We start from the raw sequence: 27739 nt of genomic DNA, 5'->3' as shown, positions 1-27739 counted from the left end.
AAGTGGACGTGAGTCTAGGTTTGGATCAGCCATGATCCTATTGAACGGCGGAGCAGGCCCGAGGGGCCGTATGGCCTACTCCTGCTCCTATTTCTTATGTTCTTATAAGTACAAACTCCATTCTGTCCCCAAGAGGAAAAGAAGTGAACCGTTTTGTGGTAGTTTAGCATTATGCTAGTGCAGTATAATTGCTACCCATCATCTCCATGCCAATATAATCACACCATAACAATAACCAGATTTTGCATTTATATAGCGCATTTAACGTAGCAAAGCATCCCAAGGTGCTTCACAGGAATGCAGTCAAAAATTGACATCAAGCCAAAAAAAGATATTCGAATGGGCGACCATGGCGATCGGTTTTAAGGAGGAGAGAGAGAGCGACAGAGAGGTTTAGGGAGGGGATTCCAGAGCTTAGAGCTTATACATCTGAAGTCACAGCCGCCAATGTTGACCAAAATTGGAGGAATGCAGAGTTCTCTGAGGGTTGTAGGGCTGGAGAAGGTTATGGAGCTACGGAGAGAGGGGCAAAGCTTTGAATGGATTTGAACAGTGGGATGAGCATTGACGAGCGATGTTATGCAGGTGGAAGTAGGCGGTCTTTGTGATGGATAGGATGTAGGGTTGCAAACTCAGCTCATGGTCAAATAGGACGCCAAGGTTCAGCCTGAGACAGTGGTCAGGGAGAGGGATAGAATCAGTGGCGAGGGAATGGAGTTTGTAGCAGCGGTCGAAGACAATAGGTTTGATTTTCCTAATGTTTCATAAATAAAGGTGCAAAGAATCTCTGTGCTGCAATCTTTGACGGGTCCTATACAGTTTCGGATCAGGGTAAGGCACGATGGGCGGGGACAGCAAGGGGTGTTGCTGGTGCAAGGGTGGTAGCTGATGCAATGGTGGCATGGGACAGTAGGGAAGGGGAAAGGCTCAAGTGAATGAGGGTGGGAGCAAAAGTGAATGAACGACAATTATTCCACTACCTCCACCAGAAGATCTAATAACATATAGGGCTTTCTAATACAGGTAGACTACCCTTTATCTGAACTTCCGAAAACCGAAACCCTCTAAAAACCGAAGGTTTTTTCGTTCAGCGTAAGTCGTGCGCACGACATGACCAGAGTGGCGCACGACTTACGCTGAGCAGGGCAGAGGGTCACTGAGTTCCCTCCTGGGTAGGAGATTGCAGGCCGAGCCGGGCAGTGTGAAGAAGGTATACCGGGAGAGTGAACCCAACAATACAGCGGCCCGTCCGATAGCTGCAGCGGCCTGTCCGATATTCTTTTCTCACCCCCCGCCGACCCCCACCCTTTCGGATAAGGGATAGTGTATCCTTTATCCGCACTTCCGAAAACCGAAATCCTCTGAAAACCGAAAGTGTTTTCGTTCAGCGTAAGTCGTGCGCACGACCCCGACCCCCGACCCCCCCCCCCGCCGACCCCGACCCCCCGCCGACCCCGACCCCCAACCCCCCCCAGCCGACGCCGACCCCCACCCCCGACAAATTTCCCAGTCTTATAAAATACCTTCCGAAATCCGAAATTTTCCGAAAACCGAAACACGGCTGGTCCCGAGGTTTTCGGATAAAGGATAGTCTACCTGTACTATGCTGCAAAACCCTGTTTTTAATTGGCAAACAGTGCTTTTAATGTAAAAGAGCTGTTAGCCATAGCATGCAAAAGCCCTGTAGTGAATTTCACTCCAAACGAACCAAAACCGTGTGTTGGTGTGGATCCATATCTGTATGTAGCTATTTAGATCTTGGGTATGATAGCCTAGTGGTTATGGTGCTGGACTAGAAATCCTAGAGGTTGAAAGTTCAAATCCCACCATGGCAAATTATCAAATTGAGTTCAATAAATCTGGTAATCTGTGGACTAGCACCAATAAAACCCCCACAAAAGCTTCTGGGATCGTCTTAAAAATCCAACTTGTTCCTTGTTTGTCCTTCACAAAAGGGAGCCTGCCAGTTCTGTCCAGTCTGGCCTGTGTGTGATTCCAGTTCCACGCTACATGGATGACCCTGTGAAGTGGGTATCATATAGGATAAGACTATGACAATCTCAGCTTAGCCCTCCTCCAAGCTAGGAGAGTTGTCAAAATCCTAGACTCCAACATCTCGGACTCCTTGAATGTACCCCTGGAATTATGAAATCCAGCTGTTTACTGTTTAAAATAATTTTTAATAAAGGTTTGTTCAGATAGAAATGTTTTGCACTGCTAGCTGATGCAACAATAAAGAAAGACAAAAATAACATTTTTGACTTTGCAGGAAAGAAGATTAACAACAAATTCCAGGAGTTAATAAAAGTTGACAGTGGACAAGTACTTGACTGCGCCTTTTGAAATTAAAGCTCCACACCTGGCTGTAATCCTGTCATTTTTCACCTCACATTAGCCATTGAGTAGTGTATAGATATATAAGTACTGGATTTAGACATGTTGGAGAGAGAAGGGAGTGTTTTATTGGAATGTAGAAACCACTGAGTAATTATCTGTTGGAAATACTCGCATATAAGGTCTCCGTGCTCGGTAACCTTCATGGTAGCAGCAGCAGCTAGAAGTGAGCTGATCTGAAAATGCTGAGTGTCTTGTCTGCTCACCCCCAGGCGTACACAATTCCCCCATACATCCCTATCATTAATAATACTGCTAATATTGGCTCTCGACATGGAGCCAAAACCCAAATTTAACCAGATTCAGCCTTCTAATGGGAAGGAACAGAACACCAAGGGGGAAAAATTGAGTTGCACCCCCTTTGGGGTGCTAACTTCGCCGGGGCACTACTTCTAGCGCCCTGAAAAAATTAGCGCCCACATCCCGCGGCTGAAATTCATCGGTAGCGCATGTTGCGTTGCAGTGCTGCAGGCCTTCCTCCCCTTAAAGGGGAGGGGCCTTGCACAGCGTGACTCAGGGCCCAGCTGGGCCATCAGGGATCGGAGTGCTGGCAAAAGAGCCCGGCAGTCAAGAGAAGTGCCGGGCTCACAGACACTAATGGGAGGCGTAAAGCAACCCAATTTTTAGGTCCAAGTCTCTCTTCTTGCAATGTGGACATTAGCTGATTGCTTACAATGCAGCAATGGTACTTAAGAACTTGGGGAAATCTTAGCACACTTAACAATTTTGTTTGTTAAACTTTTTGTATTGTGAATTTCCCAGAGTGAATGTGTAACTTCTCCTTGGGGTCCTCCTACATAGTATTGTTATTAGGAATGTGACTACCTGGGACAGCTCCTTCAATGTGACTCTCAGACTTAAAGGATATCCATCTTTTAAGTTCATTATCATATGCTTCTGAAGTAGCGCTGGTGATTTTTTTTAAACTCTGCCATGCCACTCCTTTGCCCTTTCTTCTTGCTGTCTCTCACTCTGTCCAAGCTTGCCATACTGGTGGTATTGGCTACAGCAGTGTGGCTGCTTTCTCTGGGCTCCAACTTTACTCTGATGACCATTCGTCTTCCTTTCCCTGCTTTTCTCCCTGACCTGCTCACTCTCCTCTACCCGCTAATCCTGCTTTGCCTTTCCCTTTGCACCCCCACCCCCAGCCTCTAAACCTCCTTCATGCTCTCCCCCTCCAACCTCTAGCCCTGTTATGTCTTTCTTCTCCCCCAGTCTTTAACTCTGCTGTACCTTCTTTCCCTCCCTGCCCTCTATCTTGCTTTTCCCACCCTCCAGACTCTACTTTCCCTCTCTGGCCTCTTGTCACAATCATCCCTTAGCCCAGGTTCATTTATCCCCTTCCCTCCAGCCCTAGTTAACCTGGAGACTGCAATTGGCATTGATTCCTTGTTTGTAATGCCACAGGAATTTGACTAGTATTCTTGGAAAAGACTTGCAAATGGAGGTTAGGATAATTTCTTTCCACAAAAGGATGCTAGAATTTGGGATGGCCTACCGGAAATAGTGGTGGAATCCATATTAGCTTTTACATGCCAACTACAGCTGTGAGACATCAGCTGGGAAAAAGTATGCATGTTCTTGCTTTCAAAGTTGCATCAGAAAAAGTTGAAAAGAGTTCATGCTTTACATAATTCTGCTGTTTAGTGTAAAAGAAAATTGGTTAATTCTAAAATGGTTTTTGGGGGGCAGGGGGTTCATTCTCTGTAATTGTTCAGTGGAATGGGTATTTCTGGCATGCTCTGTGATTGGTCAGTTTTGCTGTCATCATCTTCTTAGGCAGTCCCTCGGAACTGAGGATGACTTGCTTCCACATTAAAAATGAGTTCGCAGGTGACTGATTAGTCCAATGCGGGACCTACAGTCTCTGTCACAGGTGGGGCAGACGGTGGTTGAAGGGGCAGGTGGGTGGGGTGCTTGGGTTGATGTGCGCTCCTTGCGCTGCCTGCGCTTGGCTTCCGCTTGCTCCCGGCGAAGAGACTCGAGGTGTTCGGCACCTTCCCGGATGCTTCTCCTCCACTTTGTGCGGTCTTGGGCCAGGGATTCCCAGGTGTCGGTGGGGATGTTACACTTTTTCAAAGAGTCTTTGAGGGTGTCCTTGAAGCGTTTGCTCTGCCCACCTGGGGCTCTTGCCGTGCCGGAGCTCCGAGTAGAGCGCTTGTTTTGGGAGTCTCGTATCGGGCATGCGGACAATGTGACCCGTCCATCGGAGCTGATCGAGCATGGTCAAAGCTTCGATGCTGGGGATGTTGGCCTGAGCAAGAACACTGACGTTGGTGCGCCTATCCTGCCAATGGATTTGCGGATCTTGCGGAGGCAGCATTGGTGGTACCTCTCCAGTGCTTTGAGGTGCCTGCTGTACATGGTCCATGTCTCTGAGGCATACAGCAGGACGGGTATCACTGCTGCTCTGTAGACCATGAGCTTAGTGCCAGGTTTGAGGTCCTGGTCTTCAAACGCTCCTCAGACGACCGAAGGCTGCACTGGCACACTGAAGGCAGTGTTGGACTTCGTCGTCGACATCTGCCCTTGTTGACAGTAGGCTCCCGAGGTATGGAAAGTGGTCCACGTTGTCCAAGGCCTTGTCGTGGATTTTGATCATCGGGGGGCAGTACTGTGTGGCGGCGGCAGGTTGGCAGAGGACCTTTGTCTTACGGATGTTTAGTGTAAGGCCCATGCTCTTGTACATAAAGTATTTCCAGCAACTGGAGGCACAGGTACAGTATGTGAGCTCTAGCCTGCTGGCTTTGAGCCTCTTCAATTAAATAATTTGGCTGGGAACCTCTGGCTTCTCAGAAGCAGAGTTTTCTGACGGAAGCATTCTAGCAATTATTTCTAACATGGAAATGCTTTTATGTGGGTAAGTTTAATCATTTTCTTGTAAATTTTGTAATTTTTATGACTTATGTTGCAAACCTTACTTCAAGCAGTAAGTGCTCGGCTTCATAAAGAACCCAAGATGGTGACTGAAAGGATGTACAGAATATATTTTGAAGAATTTGTTTTGCTTTTTCTGTTTTTTTCATTAGTAGCTGTGCTGATTTTGCCTATTTATGATTTGTCAAGTTTGAAGTTCCATGGTTTTTGAACCTACCTGTTCAGTAGTGATTGGCTCAAATTTGTATATGTTTATAAAGCAACTATTGATCAAGTGTAAGAAATGTGTGTGCACATTTGGCCCCTGAAGTGCAATACTGGAGTCCTTTGGAGCAGTGGAAGGTAGTTAACTGCAGCTGGTTTGGTTTCACTCATCTTGGAAACATCTAGTGGTCTTGACTGTCTCATCATAGAATCATGTTAATATTTTCCAAAAGAAGTGTGTGCTGCTGCCTGTATGTTTTATTCAGCAAAGTATTGGATCTGAACAATCAGTTCACTGACCCCTCTCACTGATGAAGTGCTGGATAAATGGTAAACTAAATTGGAAAAGTGGAACTTGATTATGAAATAAATCTCAGTGTAACTAGTTCCAAACCATGAACTTTCAGCTTCTAACCGTGACTCAAGTCATCGGAGTTTGTACTTTCAATTACTTTTCAGTTTATATTTTTAAAAATTGAAGCATTTCTACTTTGAAGTCAGTTTTTTGTGCTTTAATTAATACAGCATGGTTTCATTTTTATATTTAATCTCTGCAGGGACACCTTTAATCCATTGACAGTGACCTTTTCTTGTGCAAATTAGCTCTACATGGTTGTTTCAGCAAATGGTTCTGAAGCAGTGCATTCACACTAATTATTGAGTATTCCTGTGTAAACATAAATAGCTTTACCTAAAAAGTTTGCGTTTCTTTGCCTGTGGGCTAGGATTAGGTTGGTGCTGGGAAGGACAAAGCTCCAAGCTCTATTGGGAATGGCGGGGAGCGGGACAGAAAGGCAACTTGCCTCACAGAGCAGAGTGAACCTCAGAGAAATTGGCAGCATTTCAAACTGCATTTCTTTGAAGATCTAGCAGTTAGATAGGATCAATATGGCGTGCATTTATGGGGTGTTCGCTGTGACTAGCAAACCTGAATCGATCCTCCAGTCTGAACTATATACTCTGCTTACACTGATGTCAGAAATCAAACCACAGTCCAAAGTGGACGCCTGGACTCTTTTTTTTCCTCCTCCTTAACTTAGGGATACTGAGGCTAGTTATCACACTTCTACCACTGCCGTGGTTGAAGTCAGCTAGCTCAGCACAGACTGGGGATTGAAATGGCACCTTCTTGTTCGGTATTGCACGGTTATTCACTGGGTAAACTTCCTGAGCCTTTTGGGGAGCACCGCATTACCCATTTCAAGTGCCCAGTGTCAGGATCAGTAGTGTAGTGGTTGTTTTACTGGACTAGTAACTCAGAGACTAATAATCCAGGGAACATGAGTTCAAATTCCACCATGGCAGTTTGAGATTTTGAATTCAGTTTTTTATTAAAAACTGGAAATAAAAATCCGATAACCAGTAAAAGTGACCATGAAGCTGTTGAATTGTCATAAAAACCCAACTGGTTCACTAATATCCTTTAGGGAAGGAAATCTGCCATTCTTACCCAGTCTGAACTATATGTGACTCCAGTCCCACACCAACGTGGTTGACTCTTAAACATAGAAACATAGAAGATAGGAGCAGGAGTTGGCCATTCGGCCCCTCGAGCCTGCTCCACCATTCAATGAGATCATGGCTGATCATCCAATTTCAGTACCCTGTTCCTGCCTTCTCTCCATATCCCTTCATACCTTTAGCCTTAAGAAATATATCTAACTCCTTCTTGAATATATTTAATGAATTGGCCTCTACTGCCTTCTGTGGTAGAGAATTCCACAGGTTCACCACTCTCTGGGTGAAGAAATTCCTCCTCATTTCTGTCCTAAATGGCTTACCCCCTATCCTTAGACTGTGACCCCTGGTTCTGGACTCCCTGGCCATCGGGAATATCCTTCCTGCATCCAGTCTATCTAGTCCTGTTAGTATTTTATAAGTTTCAATGAGATCCCCTCTCATTCTTCTAAACTCCAGCGAGTATAAGCCCAATCGACCCAATCTCGCCTCAAACGTCATTCCTGCCATCCCAGGTATCAGCCTGATGAATCTTCGCTGAACTCCCTCCATGGCAAGAACATCCTTCCTCAGATAAGGTGACCAAAACTGCACACAGTACTCCAGGTGTGGTCGCACCAAGGCCCTGTACAACTGCATCAAGACATCCTTGTTCCTGTACTCGAACCCTCTCGCTACGAAGGCCAACATACCATTTGCCTTCTTAACTGCCTGCATGCTTACCTTCAGCGACTGGTGCACAAGGACACCCAGGTCTCGTTGCACTTCCCCTTCTCCCAATTTATTGCCATTCAGATAATAATCTGTCTTCCTGTTTTTGACACCAAAGTGGATAACCTCGCATTTATCCACGTTATGTTGCATCTGCCATGCTTCTGCCCAATCACCCAACCTGTCCAAATCATACTGGAGTTTCTCGGCATCCTCCTTACAGCACTCTTAACTGCCCTCTGAAGTCGCTGAGCGAGCCACTCAGTTAGGGCATCTAGGGATGGGCAGTAAATGCCACATCCCAAGAATGAATTTTGAAACAGTTAAATACTATTGTTGATTGAGTTGAGAGAATACGGTTGAGCTTTATTTTACTATTTGTTCCTATTTATTCTTTCCTAGATATGATTATCGTGAGATGTTGCACAATTCCACCTTCTGTTTGGTTCCAAGGGGCCGTAGACTGGGATCTTTCCGGTTTCTGGAGGCTTTACAGGTAATTGAAGTACAATGGATATAGATGATGCTTTGTTTTAAAAAATATATATAAACTTGAGGTTGAAAACGTGCAGCACTATTAGCATCTTTCTTTGTGTGTATTTGTAGCATTTATGTTCAGTGGAGATGCTCACTTACATTTAGGATTCCATAGGGGGAGGGAAGGCTAAGGCCAATCCTAATCCTTTTACACTTGAATGCAGTTACACCTGCCTTTTTACTTCAACCAGTCTAAGTGTGCATAGCTGTTGGTGAGAGATTGTTTTCTGCTTCTCCCCCCACCCCACACAAAACAGTAATCTAATTAACTAGGGTCTTATAGTGCATTGATGTGTAAACTGTGACCCTGACCCCGAGCAATCCAGCCCTTAAACCCAAGCAACTCTGGACTATTTGTGCTTGTTTCTTATTTTCTGGATTGTCCGGTTTGAATTTTGTGGTTTGGAAACGACAGTTATTAACAATGCTGCATCACTGATGAATAAATCCTAAATTAAACACACCATATTCTGTTAGTACCAACAATTTGAGATGTAAATTAAGATGCAAATTAATGGCAACATGGGATTTACACTTTATATATGGCCTCCAAGATTCCATGCTACACACCCATGCAACCCACAAAAACTAAAGGCATGGACACTCTTGCAGTAGTGGAATTGGATGGGTTTAGTTATGAACTTATTCCAGGTGATGCCTGACCAGTGCATTAGAAAGTCTCAATATAACCTCTTTAGACTTGTATTCCACTGTTCTGGCACAACTGTTACTTCAATGTACATTATAATTTTTAGCATGAAGTAATTGAAATCATGATTAGCAAAATTAAATGAAAGATGCTGGGATTAATTTAAAAATAGCTGGAGTTAGTTCTGATCAATTTTAACTCTGGGTGAAAGGCAGATCATTGAAGACCAGTGAACAAGTAAACTGAGAACCCTCAAATGTTCCCATTGTTAACCAGAATTGGAACATGGGTTATCATCTTTTAGAGCTGCAGATCACTCGCTTGCGTTGTGTACATAAGGTGCAGGCTTATACTTCTTGGCAATGGCAATTGAAAGGCATTAGACGAGTGAGAAAGTCAATGGCACTCCATTTTAATGTTTCTAATTGACCCAGCATCAGTAGTGTAATGAGAACGGTCTTTCTAGGGGAACCCACTTTCTAGTTTATGATACGTTGAACTTCAGATGACGGCAGATGGTTTCATTGTTCACCTTTGAAAAGCTAAATGAATTTTCAAAGGAAAGAAGTCCTGTGTCATTTAAACTTAAAAAATTGGGCTGGTAGTATGTAACTTGTCATTTATTCAGTTAGATTGGCATTCATTTGAAATTTGCAGACTCCTAAATTAGTATATAGATGATTCTTGATGCTTACGATAAACCATAACGTTTTCACAGCTGGTATAAAATATTAATTTTAAAGCACGTTGTACTCCTGGTGATTTTGTGAGACAGTTTTTCTCTCTCGCAGGACTAGTTAGAAATTAGCAGTATCTTGAAAATTCTGTCCTGTGGGATTAAAGTTAGAAATTCAAGGCAGGTACAGCCCCAAAATAATTCATAGAAACATAGAAGATAGGAGCAGGAGTAGGCCATTCGGCCCCTCGAGCCTGCTCCGCCATTCAATGCGATCATGGCTGATCATCCAAATTCAGTACCCGGTCCCTGCTTTCTCCCCATACCCCTTGATCCCTTTAGCCTTAAGAAATATATCCAACTCCTTGAATAAATTTAATGAATTGGCCTCTACTGCCTTCTGTGGTAGAGAATTCCACAGGTTCACCACTCTGGGTGAAGAAATTCCTCCTCATTTCTGTCCTAAATGGCTTACCCCTTATCCTTAGACTGTGACCCCTGGTTCTGGACTCCCCAACCATCGGGAACATCCTTCCTGCATCTAGTCTGTCCAGTCCTGTCAGAATTTTATAAGTTTCAATGAGATCCCCTCTCAATCTTCTAAACTCCAGCGAGTATAAGCCCAATTGACCCAATCTCTCCTCATACGTCATTCCTGCCATCCCAGGTATCAGCCTGGTGAATCTTCGCTGAACTCCTTCCATGGCAAGAACATCCTTCCTCAGATAAGGCGACCAAAACTGCACACAATACTCAAGATGTGGTCTCACCAAGGCCCTGTACAACTGCAGCAAGACATCCTTGTTCCTGTACTCAAACCCTCTCGCTACGAAGGCCAACATACCATTTGCCTTCTTAACCGCCTGCTGCACCTGCATGCTTACCTTCAGCGACTGGTGCACAAGGACACCTAGGTCTCGTTGCACTTCCCCTTCTCCCAATCTATTGCCATTCAGATAATAATCTGCCTTCCTGTTTTTGACACCAAAGTGGATAACCTCACATTTATTCACGTTATATTGCATCTGCCATGCTTCTGCCCAATCACCCAACCTGTCCAAATCATCCTGGAGTTTCTCGGCATCTCACAGCACACACGCCCACCCAGCTTCGTGTCGTCTGCAAACTTGGAGATATTACATCTAGTTCCCTTGTCTAGATCATTAATATATATTGTGAATAGCTGGGGTCCAAGGACCGATCCCTGTGCTACCCCACTAGTCACTGCCTGCCACTCGGAAAAAGACCCGTTTATTCCAACTCTTTGCTTTCTGTCTGCCAACCAATTCTCTATCCAAGTCAATACCTTGCCCCCAATCCCATGTGCCTTAACTTTACACGCTAATCTCTTATGCGGGACCTTATCGAAAGCCTTCTGAAAGTCCAAATACACCACATCCACTGGTTCTCCCTTATCTATTTTACCAGTTACATCCTCAAAAAATTCCAGTAGATTAGTCAAGCACGATTTACTTTAATTTAATTTATCACTTTTAAATTTGTAACTTTTTATACCTCTTCTGCATCCTTCCCCTTCACTCCTATCTCCATTATGGATATAATCGCTGCTACTTGTTCCTTCCTATTATCTAATAAATGGAATGGAAAGTGGAAGTAGAGCACCGCATTGTTACAGGTGCTTAATGTCAAACATCAGAATGAAATATTTACAGTGTTAATGAGTCACAGAACTAGGAAGAGACGTTAAGCAAGGGCCGGTCTGCTGCTTCAGGTGAAATATCCTATGGCACTATTCAAAGAAGATCAGGCAGCTCAACCAAAACCACTAAAACAGATTAACTGGTCATTTGTCTCCTCTACATTGGGGAGACCAAACGCAGATTGCAGAACACCTCCGTTCAGTCCGTGAGGGGGATTCCGAGCTCCAGGTGGCCTGTCATTTTAATTCTCCGCTCCATTCCCACTCAGGCCTCACTGTCCTCGGCCTCTTGCATTGTTCCACAGAAGCTCAGCGTAAGCTCGAAGAACAGCACCTCATCTTTCGATTCGGCACTCTACAGCCCTCTGGACTCAACATAGAGTTCAACAATTTCAGATCATAACCTCGGCCCCTATCACATATATATATATATTTTCTTTTTTTATCCACAATTTTTGTTTGCCTTTTTTTTCTTCATCCGTCCCACATGGCAGCTGCCCTTCATTCTGCCAGCGCAATTCACACCCCATCTCGAGCCATCCTTTGTTTCTTAACCTGTCCCATTACCACCTCCTCTCGCCTTGAATATCTCTTAATGTCTCTCAGTGTCTCTTAATCTCTCCTGCATTCCATCCTATCACTGACCTTCCCTTTTCCCAGCCCCTAAACCTGCTTTCCATTTCCTGCCTTTTTCCAGTTCTATGGAAAGGTCATCGACCTGAAACGTTAACTCTGTTTCTCTCTCCACGGATGCTGCCCTGGCCTGCTGAGTTTTTCCAGCGTTTTCTGTTGTTATTAACTGGTCATTTATTTCATTTGCTGTTTGTGGGGCCTTAATCTGCCAAATTGGGTGCCACATTTCCTTACATAACAACATTGGTTATAATTTTTAAATAATTTATTGGCAGTGAAGCGCTTTGCTACTTCCTGAAGGTGAGAGAAGGCACAACCTAAAAGCAAGTTTTTTTCTTTCTTAAGTTGATGACGATAATGAAATATTTTCAGAGCAATGAGGGCAGTAGTTAATAACAAAGGAAAGTGTAAACATGTTTGAGCACCAGCAAATGGTGCTGTGCTGTGGTAAGACACAAGTTAGAGCCAGAGATCTCCCACACCACTGAGTTCCCCATCGCAGCAGTGTTACTGTGGGGAAGTGGGAGCCAAACACCTCGCCGGGGAAACAAGAAATTCAGGAGTCCTCCCCAGATTACAGTTAAGCAAGTCCTGGATGTTGGTTTCAAACCTGCAGTTTGGATGCAAGATGCCCATGGATGGCGTATGGCACAGTCATATTTGCTTTCTCCTTTTGTTAAAAAAAATTAGCCAAAATGATAACAGAACTTAGATGCAAAATATAAAATGATGAGACACCAATAACTGGTGTGCAAGTTATAGAATTGTGTGCAACCTGGCATCAGAATGTGCAAAGTGCATAGTTATGCAAGTTACCTCAGTAATGGAAGTTATGCTACTGACTTGTTTTGGTGGATACTTTTATTACTGCTTTTACCTGAATGTTAACAGTTACCAAGTTATCAAAATGTTCTGATTTTCAATATTGTGTATCTAGGGACAGATTCTTTTCCCTTTTTATCATTGAGTCATTCCCCAGGAATTTAATTCTGATTTTACAGTATACTGCTCATAAAGTAGGGACTGGTGGCAGCATCTGTATATGTTTTAACTGCATCATTCTGAGCTGGTATGTCTCGTGGTGCATTTTGGTTAAAAAATAACAGCAGTAATTATACTATGAATGGCAGTAGGTTCGGTGCTATGGAAGAGCAGAGGGATTTGGGAGTAAGGCTTTAAAAAAAGCTATTAGAATTCTAGGTTTTATCTCCGGTATAGTATATAAAAGCCAAGAGATAATGAGCCTATATATAACCTCATTAAGACCTCAATACTGCGTGCAGTATTAGGCACCACACTATAAGAAGAATAATGAGGCTTTAGAGAGGGTGCAATACAGATTCACTAGGCTGTTGCCTGGTACGAGGAAATACAAAGAAAGACTTGAAAAATTGAGCCTTTTTTTCATGAGAACAAGGCTGATTGTGGTGCAATATGTGTAGTGTTTAAAATTCTGAAAGGACGGGATAGAGTAGATAAAAGAACTGTTTTCAGTAGTTGAAGGTTCTAAAATGAGGGGCCATAGATCCAAGACTAAATGTAAAAGGATTTAGAATAGGCAGGAGGAACTTCTTCACACAGAGTTGTGAGGCTGTGGAATTCACTTCTTTTGGTTAGTGTTTGAGGCAGAAACTATGTAAACGTTCAAAATTAGATTGGATAGGTGGATAAAGGGATATGGGAACAGGGTAAGTAACTGTGATTTGAGAATTAATTGCTTGTGTGGTAAATGGTGATAGAGTGCTTGGGCCAAATGACCTGTTCCCGTGTTGTCACTTCTATGTATTTCTTTGTTTTTCTATGGGTACAGTAGTGTAGACATTATGTTACTGGGTTAGTCATTCAGAAGCCTGGACTAATAATCCACAGAACAAGAGTCCAACACCAATTTGGTTGACTCTTAACTGCCACTTAGTGTACCAAACCTGCAGCGGTTTAAGAAGGCCGCTCACCACCAGCTTCTCAGAGTAACTAGGGATGGGCAATAAATGTTGGCCTTGCCAGCGACGCCCACATCCCGGGAATGAATTTAAAAATCTGTGGTCTTTAGTGTTAATATTTTCAATGATCTAACATAAATCTGTTTCTTCCATGTTTTGTCCTCCAGAAGAGGAAGACAAGGTTTCTCAAGTAATGAGTAGGGGAATAAGGGTTAAGTATATAATAGGCAAAGTGCTTTATGCAAAAAGTTCCCAACTCTGAAATCTTACCACAGATGCCAAAGAATATTCCTTTAATTTTACATACTTATTTAGGCATTTTTATCTTTCACACATATTTGTATGTTTTTCCCTATAACTATTAATAGTTTTCTGTAACTTGTCACAGGCTGCATGTATTCCAGTGATGTTAAGTAACGGCTGGGAGCTGCCATTTTCAGAAGTCATTGACTGGAACCAAGCTATTGTCGTTGGAGATGAAAGGTTGTTACTACAGGTAGGAGAGCTGTATTGTAGCCATAAACATTTAGTTCAGTAATCACTCATTGGCCTGGAATTTGCGGTCAGGATTACAGCGAACTGGCAGCGTTCGCCGTCCTTTCATCTTTGAAAGTGACTGCGACTTCGGGATTTGTTGCATGCGTAGACGCGTCCAGAAAACAAAGTTGTGGTCTGTCAATGACAGCTCAGAAACTGGCTGCGCTGTACCCACCACCCCTCAGAGAGCCAGCATTCAGTCAAATCTCCTAAATCATTGAAACTGACGAAAACCTCAACTCTTCCGCAGTAAGTACGCTGTTAAATTCCCCACTAAAAGTTAGACCCAGAGGGATTAGGTTTAACTGGGGTTTTGACAGCGTTTTGATTGCTATAGAAATGTCAATGGCCTGGAATACTCATTTTAATTTTGTGCAGTGTGAAATTTGTCCATTTTAATAAAAATTAAAATTTTTAAGAAACTTTTCAAAAATTGTTTTATAATTAAAAAAGAAATACATTTGTCCATCTTTATTTCAGGTTTGCCTTTTCCCCATGTGAGAACCCCAATTTTTCTTTTGCTTACTCACTTCCTTGTTCACTGTCTGAGAATTCTGTCTTTTGATTGGCTGCTTAGACAGCTTGTTGACGTCACAGCAGTTCGCACAAGGGGATCCCCATTAAGTTGCATTGAATTGAATTGTAGGTCAGAAAATCCGAAGTTCTCGACAGGGGATCGTGAGATCCTTGTGTGGAACGTACTTCGGGGCCAGTGGCGAATGCCTTCGATTCACTGCTGACCGCTAATTCCGGGCCATTATTTTTTGAACAATATTAAACTGTTTTGAAGACGCTTCTGAACAGTCGGGGGGTGGGGGGAGTGGAGATTGTAGGTGATTGGTACAGAATCTCCTAGTTTTTATTTCCATCATCTATGATTGCATAACATGTTAGAGATTATTGTATTAATGAAATGTCAAACTCAAAAGATCCATGACCTTTTCTCCATTCCCACAATGATTCCATTGGTACATGAAGACCTGGGGTCCATGTCTGCTCAATGTTGACCTTAATGTCTCTGGGCCAGAAGGGTTGAGGGAAATCAGCTAGGGTTCCTGCTCCTCATTGTTCTCTAATGGCCCTTGCTGAAAAATAAATGCCAGGTGAAGACCAGTTTGGGCTCAGCTGTGGTAGCCTCATGGTCATTGTCCAGGCTCATCGATGAAAAATGGCCACGTGGGTGAGGTACCAGAGGGATGCTCTGTTCATGGAACCATTGCCTAGCATGCGTCACAGAGAAAAGTTATGGGGAAGTAAGCCTCCAGGTTTTTCTGTATTAGAGTAGTACGAAGTTGAGGAAACTGCTGGAGTATTGGCATGTAGATAAGGATCAAGGTTCTACTGATTGTGGATGTGTGCCAGAGGACTGGGGAGTGGGCAGTGTAATACCCGTTTTCAAAAAGGGAGGACAGAGCTAACCTGGGTAATTACAGGCCGGTTAGTTTAACTTCTGTGGTAGGGAAAGTTTTAGAATTTATTTAAAGATGAAATTTCTCTTTATGTAAATAATTAGAAGCACCCAGTACGGATTTCAAAAAAGAATATTGGGCTTGACAGACCTGATTAATTTGAGGAGGTGACAGATATGGTGTACATGGACTTTCAGAAATCCCTTTATAAGACACCACACAGGAGACTATTGGTGAAGATTAAGAGGTATGGAATTATGGAAAAGATAGAAAATTGGATTAAAAATGAGTTGGAAGGGAGGAAACGGGGAGTAGGAGGTGAGAGCAATTTCTCAGAGTGGTTGGAAGTGAGTATCGGTATTCCACAGGGTTCTGTTCACTATGTACATCACTGATTGGGTATCGGTATTCCACAGGGTTCTGTTCACTATGTACATCACTGATTGGGTATCGGTATTCCACAGGGTTCTGTTCACTATGTACATCACTGATTGGGTATCGGTATTCCACAGGGTTCTGTTCACTATGTACATCACTGATTGGGTATCGGTATTCCACAGGGTTCTGTTCACTATGTACATCACTGATTGGGTATCGGTATTCCACAGGGTTCTGTCCACTATGTACATCACTGATTGGGTATCGGTATTCCACAGGGTTCTGTTCACTATGTACATCACTGATTGGGTATCGGTATTCCACAGGGTTCTGTTCACTATGTACATCACTGAGTGAGTATCGGTATTCCACAGGGTTCTGTTCACTATGTACATCACTGATTGGGTATCGGTATTCCACAGGGTTCTGTTCACTATGTACATCACTGATTGGGTATCGGTATTCCACAGGGTTCTGTGCACTATGTACATCACTGATTTGGATATGAGACCAGATTTGCAAGATAACACTTAAATAGGAGGCATATTAAATAAATGACCAAAGAAAATGCTACGGGATATTGATAAGATGCTGGAATGGGCAAACACGTGGCAGGTGGAATTCAATGTTAGTAATTTTGGTGTAAAAATAAAATAAAAGTAACAGTTACACTGGGAGGGGGGTGGGGCGGGTGTTGGATGTTGTGGAAGAGCAGAGGGATTTGGGGGTCAGGTTCACAAGATATTAAAAGCAGCAGCTCAAGTGGATAGGAACATGAAATAAGCTGATGGAATACTGGGTTTTATGGCAAGGAATATAGAATATAAAAGTCGAGCTGTAATGGTGAATCTGTGTAAAACCTTAGTAAGATCACACTATGTGCAGCTCCACGCCATAGGGAGGATGTTATGGTAATAGAGGGTACAGCGCAGATTCACTAACATGCTGCCTAGTATCAGTAAATACAAATATGAAGAAAGACTTGAAAAATTGGGCCTATTTTTGTTAAAAACAAAGGATATTACGCAGTGATTCGATAGGTGTTTCAAATTATGAAGGGATGGGATATGGTAGATAGAAACAGGCTGTTTCTAATGGTGGGGGGGTCAAGAATAAAAGGACATAGACACAAGGTTGACTATAAAAGATTTAGAGGGAGTAGAAGAAACTTTTTACAGAGTTGTGAGGCTGTGGAATGCACTACAGTACTAGAATTACTGATTGAAGCAGAGACTTTGTTAGATGGTTGAAAGAATGGGGGATAAAAAGATATGGGAGCAGGGCAGGCATATGGGATTAGGACTACTGCTCGTGTGGAGGACAACCACCAACATGGACTGGTGTGTACAAATGACTTGTTTCCTTGCTGTAATTTCTTTGTAAACAAGAGGGTGGGTTCATTTGATTTGATTTGCTGTATAGCTGGCCTTTATTGTCAAAGATATAGCACTTGGCTAAAGTGTAATTGGATATTATGATATTGATTCAGAACCAAATGTGATCATAGTGTGACATTTACAACTATTTCTCCCCTCCATCCCTGTCCCATACAATGTCCGCTACTTTAAGCAAGTGTGTTGCAAGAGCCATGCTTTGCTGGTGCAAATGTGGAATACTCTATGCTGCTATTAATGGCATGAGATGGCTCCTCCCAATTGATTTCCTGCTTTTCTTTTTGGGGAAATATTGCAGTTCTCCTGGGTATCTATAAGTTGACTCTGATTCATACTGAGAGTTGCTTAAATAAATCCATGAGCTATACTAGTAGGCCCTCATATTGCCTACATACTAATGTAAAGAGAAGCATATAATGCAGTGTGATGTCTGCATATTGTATTTGCTTCAGACATTATTGATGCTGAATGTGTCTCATGTGACTTGCAGTTTTCAATCACGTTTTAGGACTTGAAAATTAATTCCTTTTGTCTCATGGCTTATAAAATGTAATTTGAATTAAAATTGGAATGGACTCTGGTTACATTCTTCTCGTCAGGTTATGTTAGATGGAATATTGATTTACAGCCAATGCAATTCAAGAAAATAGCGTTTTTTTTAAGACTAATCTAACATCTGGCTACTCTATAAATATTCAGAGGAAAGTAACTAAGGGCTTAAATAACTTGGAATTGGGAAAGATAAAGGGTTATCTGAATAGTAACTACTGTTGAATGTTCTATGGAGGGTAACTAATACTTATAATAGAATCATAGAATGTTACAGTAAGAAACAGGCCATTTGGCCCATCATATCTGCTTCATTGGGCATTTGTGATGAAAATGAATTAATGTCAATTACATATAAGTTGCAGAAAGGAAATTAGATTCTGTGAAAGTGAATTCAAAGGAGTGCATAATTCTTGATGCTGTTTCATTTCCTGATGGATGCACTGCTGCGAGTCTGACAAACACGTGTCCATGTCCCTTGGTACCTGCATTTATGTCACTGATAGCAGCACCCTGTGGTTAACTATGCAGTCAGTTACTGTTGTATTAGGAAGACAGTTGTTTCCGCTCCACCTGCATGACTTAAGTCTGGCATCTTTAGTTACATATTTAATAAGCTTGCATTAAGACTACATTTCAGAAAATTGATGTTAAGGCTTTATGTTAACTATTTACAGTGGGGAAATTAAAAACCAGAGCCTGTCAGGAAGGGGCAGAAGGTATGGAGTTAAAGGTAAAGTAATAAAAAGGGCAAAAGCAGGAACTAAGTGTCACAAAACATCTTTGAAAGTTCTCTATCTGAATGCACGTAGCATTCGTAACAAAATAGACGAGTTAATGGCACAAATAACTACATATGGGTATGATCTTGTGGCCATTACAGAAACATGGCTGCAGGGTGACAATGCCTGGGAATTAAACATACCAGGTTATTTAACGATCAGGAAGGACAGGCAGGAAGGAAGGGGAGGTGGGGTGGCTATGTTAATAAAGGAAGGAATCACTGTAATACAGAGAAATGATATTGGGTCAAAAGATCAGGATAATGAAACAGTTTGGGTGGAGGTAAGGAATAATAAGGGGAAAAAAACACTAGTGGGCGTAGTCTACTAGTAGTCCGTAGTAGGGCGTAGTCCGAACAGTTGCAACTCTGTTGGACGGAGTATCAATCAGGAAATAGTTGAGGCTTGTAATAAGGGAGCATCTATAATTATGGGGGATTTTAACTATCATATTAATTGGACAAATCAAATTGGGCAGGGCTGCCTTGAGGATGAGTTCATTGAGTGTATTAGGGATGGGTTTCTTGAGCAGTATGTAACTGAACCGACCAGGGGGCAAGCAACCTTAGATCTGGTCCTGTGTAACGAGACAGGATTAATTAAAAATGTCCTAGTAAAGGATCCCCTTGAAATGAGTGACCATAACATGGTTGAATTCCATATTCAATTAGAGGGTGAGAAGGTTGGCTCTCAAACAAGCGTGCTAAGCTTGAATAAAGGAGACTATGAAGGTATGAGAGCAGAATTGAGTAGAGTGGATTGGGAAAATAGATTAAAGGGTAAGACGATACATGATCAGTGGTGTACATTTAAGGAGTTATTTTATAACTTCCAAAAAATATATATTCCACTGAGAAGAAAAGGGTGTAAAAGAAAAGACAGCCATCCGTGGCTAAGTAAAGAAATTAAGGATAGTATTCGACTAAAAACAAGGGCATATAAGGTAGCCAAATCTAGTGGGAGGATAGAGGATTGGGAAAACTTTAAAAGACAGCAAAAAATAACAAAAAGATTGATTAAGAAAGGGAAGATAGATTATGAAAGTAAATTAGCAAAAAATATAAAAACAGATAGTAAGAGTTTTTATAGTTATATAAAAAGAAAAAGGGTGGCTAAAGTAAATGTTGGCCCCTTAGAGGATGAGACCGGGAAATTAATGGTGGGAAATATGGAGATGGCAAAAACACTGAATGAATATTTTGTATCAGTCTTTACAGTAGAAGACACTAAGAATATCCCAACACTGGACAAACAGGGGGCTATAGGGGGGGAGGAGCTAAACACAATCAAAATCACTAAGGAAGTGGTACTCGGTAAAATAATGGGACTCAAGGTGGATAAATCACCTGGACCAGATGGCTTACATCCTAGGGTCTTGAGGGACGTGGCGGTAGGGATTGTGGATGCATTGGTAATAATTTTCCAAAACTCCCTGGACTCAGCAAAGGTCCCGGCAGACTGGAAAACTGCTAATGAAACACCCTTATTTAAAAAGGGCAGTAGACAGAAGGCTGGAAACTATAGACCAGTTAGCCTAACATCTGTGGTAGGTAAAATTTTGGAGTCCATTATTAAGGAGACAGTAACAGGACATTTGGATAATCATAATTTAATAGGACAAAGTCAGCATGGTTTTATGAAGGGGAAGTCATGTTTGACAAATTTGCTGGAGTTCTTTGAGGAAGTAACATATAGGGTGGATAAAGGGGAACCAGTGGACGTAGTGTATTTAGACTTCCAAAAGGCATTTGACAAGGTGCCACACGAAAGATTATTGCTTAAGATAAAAGATCACAGGATTGGGGGTAATATTCTGGCATGGATAGAGGATTGGCTATCTAACAGAAGGCAGAGAGTTGGGATAAATGGTTCATTCTCGGACTGGCAATCAGTAACTAGTGGTGTTCCACAGGGGTCAGTGCTGGGTCCCCAACTCTTTACAATCTATATTAACGATTTGGAGGAGGGGACCAAGTGTAACATATCAAAGTTTGCAGATGATACTAAGATGGGAGGGAAAGTAGTGAGTGAGGAGGACATAAAAAACCTGCAAGGGGACATAGACAGGCTAAGTAAGTGGGCAGAGATTTGGCAGATGGAATACAATACTGGAAAGTGTGAGGTTATGCACTTTGGCAGGAAAAATCGTAGAGCAAGTTATTATCTTAATGGCAAGAAACTGGAAAGTACTGAAGTACAAAGGGATCTGGGGGTCCTGGTGCACGAAACTCAAAAGGTTAGTATGCAGGTGCAGCAAGTGATTAAGAAGGCCAATGGAATGTTGGCTTTCATTGCTAGGGGGATAGAATATAAAAATAGGGAGGTATTGCTTCAGTTGTACAAGGTATTGGTGAGACCGCACCTGGAATACTGCATACAGTTTTGGTGTCCATACTTAAGAAAAGACATACTTGCTCTCGAGTCAGTACAAAGAAGGTTCACTCGGTTAATCCCGGGGATGAGGGGATGGACATATGAGGAGAGGTTGAGTAGATTGGGACTCTACTCATTGGAGTTCAGAAGAATGAGCGGTGATCTTATTGAAACATATAAGATTGTGAAGGGGTTGGATCGGGTGGATGCGGGGAGGATGTTCCCGATGATGGGTGAAACTAGAACTAGGGGGCATAGTCTTAGAATAAGGGGCTGCTCTTTCAAAACTGAGATGAGGAGGAACTACTTCACTCAGAGGGTGGTAGGTCCATGGAATATGCTGCCTCAAAAAGCTGTAGAAGCTACATCATTACATAAATTTAAAACAGAAATAGACAGTTTCCTAGAAGTAAAGGGAATTAAGGGTTACGGGGAGCGGGCAGGAATTTGGACATGAGTCCAGGTTCGGATCGGTCGTGGCCCTGTGGGTAGCGGAGCGGGCCCAGGGGCCGTGTAGCCTGATCCTGCTCCTATTTCGTGTGTCTAATTCTGTTAGATTCAGGAGATGGTTCTGTGATAGTAGATTGGCGGTTAGGATCAGATCAGCCATGATCTTATTGAATGGCGGAGCAGGCTCGAGGGGCCGATTGGCCTACTCCTGCTCCTATTTCTTATGTTCTTATTTAAGATCTAATGGGGGAGAAATTGGGTGAGTAGCGCCACTTGTTAGCGCCTAAAGAGGCAGGCAGTGGCTGTAGCACCACTGGCTGCGCCTCCTGCGATATTGAGTTGGGGCGATAATGGTGGCATTAGCCTTTTGTGCTGCGCTGCCACCAATGACGTCACCGGTGTGCGCAGCGCCCCGTTCGCGATATTTGGTAGTGAACGGCGCAGTTGCGCCGTTCGCTACCCGCGCCCGGTTTACGGGGCCTTACTGTGCCGGCAACGGCGCAAGTTAAGGTGGAGGTGCGGGGCGGCCGCCTTTTTCGGCGGCCGCCTGCCAGCACCTCTGTCCCTGGCCTCCTAAACCCCCCCGCGGCATTGCCGGCTGTTTCCCGAGAGCCCAGCATTTCTCCTTGGTGCCGGGCTCGTTTGCCGGCACTCGCGAGCGGGGATCGCGCTGTTGCAGGCACCTCTCCCTTAACAGTGGGAGGAAGGCCTGCAGTACCGCAGCGTGCCGTGCCGCAGCGTGTGGCGCTGCGGCACGTTGCGCTGCGATATTCAGTTTCAGCGCCCTAAGAGGGACGCGGAGCGCCTCGAGCCTCACCCTGTGTCCCTCGAGGGGCAATGAAACTGAATATCTGACGATCGCTGAAGCCTCAAACGCTGCGCTAAATCCTGCGCTCAGGCAACTTTTGCGCCACTTTGGCGCCCCAACCCAATTTCTAGGCCAATATGTTATGGGGGAAAAATTCAGTTGATAGCGCCTCCCGTTAGCGCCTTAAGAGGGCGCTAAGTGGGGCGCAAACCAACCAGCGCCCGGGCGCGGCACTGCCCACACCTCCCGCAAAATTCAGCGGGAGGTTAGTGGTGGCGCTAACCGGTAGCGCGCGGCGCCGCTGGCGATGACATCATTGGTGTGCGCCCCGCTCACGCCCCGGCCACGATCTTCAGGAGCGCCCCCTGATTTACTGCCGGACGCTATGTCCGACGGGGTTAGGGGGCGTACCTGCAGCCGGGGAGGCACAATTTAAAGGCGAGGTGCAGGGCGGCCATTTTTGTTGCTGGCCGCCTGCCAGCACCTGCCTGTGCTCCCGTCCCCAGCCTCCTGAACCCCCCCCCCCCCAGAGTGCCAGCTCTGCTCCAAGAGCCCGGTACTTCTCTTGGGTGCTGGGCTCTTTTGACTGCACTCCCGATCCCCGGGGGCCCAGCTGGGCCCCAGGTCGCGCTGCACAAGGTCCCTCCCCTTTAAGAAGGGGAGGAAGGCCTGCACTACCGCGGCGCGATGTACCGCTGTGCGTGGTGCTGCGGCATTTAGCACCACGATATTCACTCGCAACACCCCAAGAGGGATGCGGGGCGCTTCCAGTAGCACCCCGCTTCCCTCTTGGGGCGCAACCACTCAGTTTCCGGCGCGGCGTCGCTAATTTCTCCAGGGTGCTACTTTTTGCGCCCCGGCAAAGTTAGCGCCTCAATTGGGGCGCTACTCAATTTTTAGCCCTGAGTCTGAACTAGATACTTCTAAATTTATTTGTAGGTACGATGTATCAGGTCACACAATTATACTGAAACTAATTTGCACTCAATAAAGGACATGGGTATTGTAACTGTCTCTCTGGAATTAATAATGTACTGTAATTATTTGAAGAATTCTGTTATGTCTGTCTTGGTGGAATAGTTCACGAGCCAATTCTTTCCTAGTAATTACGTTCAGTGCAGGTTATCACACAGATGTTTCCATATTGCATTGTTCCAGTTGTGAGCGTTTCTCCAGCTGGAATTTTATTTTATTTTATTTCCTGCTTTGATTAGTTTGGATCTACAGTTTACACTTCACCCAGGAACATGTTGCTGCAGGAGGCCAATGGCAGGTTTCCTGTGATTCATCAAATGCTTTTTAATAAAAACAGCTGTTAAACATTAAACAGACAACTTCACATACCAGATAATTACACATTCCTCATAATACAGTACTTGTCAAAGGATCTAGATCAATTCTATTTTGTCATTGACTTAGACCCCTTTTAAACATCAATTTGCAGTTTTTTTAATTCCATATTTTGAAAATACCACAATATTGCCGAGATGAAAAAGTAGATGGAAAATCCAGCCTCTGCCGATACTACTGTCTAACCAGCCACACGGTTGTGTGCATCACCCAGATTGACGCACCTTCTTTTCTTCACTCACCTCTGCTCCTGATGAAGTAGTTCAGATCAGAGTCCAGTTGTGTGGGGAATCGCAGCCCTAAATGGCACATCAGGTTACTCTTTTAAAAATGTAGCTTTTTTAAAATCTTAATGTATGTCAATTGTATTTTGCTGTCCCCAACAGAACATGACAATAGATGTATACCAACCTATAGTGCTGTCATACCTGCATAGTTCTGCAGATTAGCATATAATTCAACTTCCCACAAGCAACATCTGTGGTGTCAAATTTGATGTGTCACACTTGCACCTTATTTGGCCTAAATTTAATCACAACTAAACAAGTACGGAACATACCAATAAAAAGTCAGATAGACTTAAACTGGGAAAATACTAATGGTATATGAAAACAATTGTTCAACAATGGACAGTGAACAAAAGCTACCAGTAAGGTGAGCTAATGAAGTTGCTCCAATTATTTTTTAAAAATTCTATCACCACTATTTTGCACTTTCACTAATAAAATATAGTACTGGAACTATGTTTGTAATATTATAATACAAAAAATATAAAAATTACAAGGAAGTTTTTTAATTTACTTGTACAAAACCATTTTCTTGTTTAAAATATGTCTTAAAATGTTTTCATCAAAGGCATGTGCTTCTCTGAGAAGCCTAGGACTTGAGTTGATGGGAGTTACCTAGGCCATCACTGAAGAGACTCAACAAGGTTGCAAGCTACAATTCTCAGCATGCCTCCGTGCATGCAACTCCCTGATTTTTTTTTCTTTTATGATTAACAGTACAACTGGCCATTCACAGAATACGCCAGGGTTTGCTGCTTGTAAGCTTCATCTTTCTTCCACTTCTACGGTTCAATGGGAAACACCCCAGGGAAACCATTTTAAATGGCTTAGATAATAAGTTTTTTTTAATTGTATGAAATGTCAAGAAATAGGTAAAGCATGAATCATTCAACAAACTGTTTTAAGCTACTAAAGGGACTGCTTATAATTTAGTAATTACAGAAAGTTGCATGTAACAATTAAACTGAAATTTGGTGTTCTTTTGTATAACATTTTCAAATTGTGTATTTTAGAATGAAAAATGTAGCAGCAAAACAAAATGATTAATCAACGGAAATTATAACTGCATATACCTTTTAAAAACAATAATGGTTTGACTTAGTTTTTACTTGGGCAGAAGTTGAAATTCTGTACATCTTTTAAAATAATTCCTCAATGAAAAGAAGCAGTGCTTCGACAGTCCTTGCTGGCCTGAGCTGTTTGTATTGTGCTGGTTCCAGGCCTGATTCAAGTCTACTATTACACGAGTGGCTTGCAAATTCACTACTGCACTGAAGCAATAAATTGGGCAGATTTTCTCACGGAATGTCATGTAGATTTATTCATCAATTAGTAAATTTAATTAAAAGGTGCACATTTTCTGCCATTGCTAATTGTTCATTGTCTTCTCTTACAGATACCTTCAACCATAAGATCTATTAATCAGGACAAAATCCTAGCACTTAGGCAACAGACACAGTTCTTATGGGAGGCTTACTTTTCTTCAGTTGAGAGGATAGTATTGACTACATTAGAAGTGAGTATGACTTGGGTTTAATACATGCCGATTTGGCCTTTTATCCAACAATGAAAACTGTTGTATGTCCCTAGAGCAATTAGTAATAGAGGATTTGTACATTCTGAACCAATTCTAAGAGGCTGTGGGTTTTTGGTGAGTGTTAAAACCCATTTGGAAATTATTTAAACCTTAAGCTTTCATATTTGGGTAGATGTATGGAACTGATTATCAGATTAATTTCTGCTCATCGTGACCAAGTTGCGTCTATTATGAAGATTTTAACTAATCTTTCCAACAGCAAGTTCAACAGTATATGTGGAAAGCTTATCCAATCCATCACAATTTCCTCATTTTTACATATACAACATGCAAAATAATTGACTGTTTTGATGACTTTTCTGGGGGGAGGGGGTGCTCCATTTAAAATCTGGAAATGCCATGATGCTATAAATGTGTGGGTTGTATCCCAGAAGATTTCCAGCTGAATAAATTATATGCAATGCGCCTTACCTCATACATATTTGACAAACTACTTAAATGGAAGAGAGCATTGAATATTTTAACTTCTAGTTCTTCAGGAATCTTGTGTAAAACCACTTTGGTGTATTTATTGGGTTGCCCTTAAGAGACTATAATGAACATATCAACATAGAATCATAATGTGAAACAGTGATTTCACATTTCCATTCATTTTAAACAGATAATTTTACTAAATTTTGAAGTTGGTATGAAACAAGTCTTAAGACTACTTTGATAAGTCTGTGTGAAAAGCTGATTCTAAATTTATGAAGTGTTTTTAATATGAATAAAGTATTTCTCCTGCTCATGCTTTTTTCCCCCCAACTTTCCTTACTGATAGTGCTAAATTGGTGGGGTACTCTATACAAATGTCAGCAGCCCTTCAGAACTATGCCCAAGTGGTATTGTTAATGCACAAGACTAGACAGTGAGTATCTGCAGGCTAGTTGTCAGTGGGGCCATGTGATAAAAATGTACTTTTGTCTTTATGAAATTTTGGATGTGGATTCTTTAGGCTAGAATCAGCATGTAAGGAGTTAAAATCCCACAGAGACAACAGTGTATTTCTCAACAGATGGGGTATTACCTCTGAAACATAGAAGATAGGAGCAGGAGTAGGCCATTCGGCCCCTCGAGCCTGTTCCGCCATTTAATAAGATCATGGCTGATCATCCAAATTCAGTACCCTGTCTCTGCTTTCTCCCCATATCCCTTGATCCCTTTAGCCTTAAGAAATAATGGCCTAGAAATTCAGTAAGGCGCCGCCAGCTTTGCGGCCAGTTACCGCCCAAAGAGGGCTTCTGCGCCAATAGAGGAGTTTGCGCTGATATTCAGCGCAGCGGTAATGGCGGCGGTAGCCGTTAGCGCTGCGCCGGCACCGATGACGTCATCGGTGTGCGCAGTGCCCCGGTTCCGCCCCGATACCGGCCCGATCCCCATATTTAGTTGCGGCCGCCTCTTCCACAGCGGCCGCAAACAGCGATCAGAAAACGGGGCTGTACTGTAGCCTTAGTGGGGCGCTTTAAGGTGGAGCTGCGGCCGGCTGCTTTTTCGGCGGCCGCCTGCCCGCACCTCCTTCCCCGGCCTCCTCCCCCCCCCGCGGCATTGCCGGCTGCTTTCTGCGAACCCGGCACTTCTCCGTGGTGCCGGACTCATTTGCCGGCACTATCCAGCGGCGATCTCCCCGTTGCAGGCACCTCCCCCTTAAGAGAAGGAGGAGGCCTGCAGTACCGCAGCCTGCCGCTCCGCAGCGGGTGGCGCAGCGGCGCCTAGAGCGCTGAAATTCAGTTTCAGCGCCCCAAGCGGGGGCGGGCACACCTGGAATAGCGCCCGGTTCCGACTTGGGGTGCAAAAACTGAATATCTGACGGGCGCAACTGGCTCCGTGCTCAGCGCTAACTTTTGGGCGCACGCCAGCTGGCGGGCCCAAAGTGAATTTCTAGGCCAATATCTAACTCCTTCTTGAATATATTTAATTAATTGGCCTCAACTGTCTTCTGTGGTAGAGAATTCCACAGGTTCACCACTCTCTGAGTGAAGAAATTCCTCCTCATCTCAGTCCTAAATGGCTTACCCCCTTATCCTTAGACTGTGACCCCTGGTTCTGGAGTCCCCCGCCATTGGGAACATCCTTCCTGCATCTAGTCTGTCTAGTCCTGTTAGAATTT

The 27739-nt window shown here is 43.3% G+C and overlaps 1 protein-coding gene across 1 annotated transcript in view; it reads left to right on the top strand.

Annotated features, from left to right (window-relative positions):
- The window catches only part of LOC147115063 (exostosin-1-like), a 284880-nt gene that overhangs the window by 213207 nt on the left and 43934 nt on the right, over nt 1-27739 (top strand). Inside the window, exons 2-4 of the mRNA XM_085993303.1 lie at nt 8047-8140; nt 14128-14235; nt 25453-25572. Of these exons, the coding sequence (XP_085849429.1) occupies nt 8047-8140; nt 14128-14235; nt 25453-25572 (322 nt within the window). The remainder of the gene's footprint in view (nt 1-8046; nt 8141-14127; nt 14236-25452; nt 25573-27739) is intronic.

Source organism: Somniosus microcephalus, chromosome 7 (genome assembly GCF_052327205.1).
Source record: "Somniosus microcephalus isolate GS21.2 chromosome 7, FLI_Smic_1.0, whole genome shotgun sequence".
NCBI classification, from domain to species: domain Eukaryota; kingdom Metazoa; phylum Chordata; class Chondrichthyes; order Squaliformes; family Somniosidae; genus Somniosus; species Somniosus microcephalus.
Note: the sequence above shows the minus strand (reverse complement) of the source record. Positions and strands in the feature narration are given on the sequence as shown.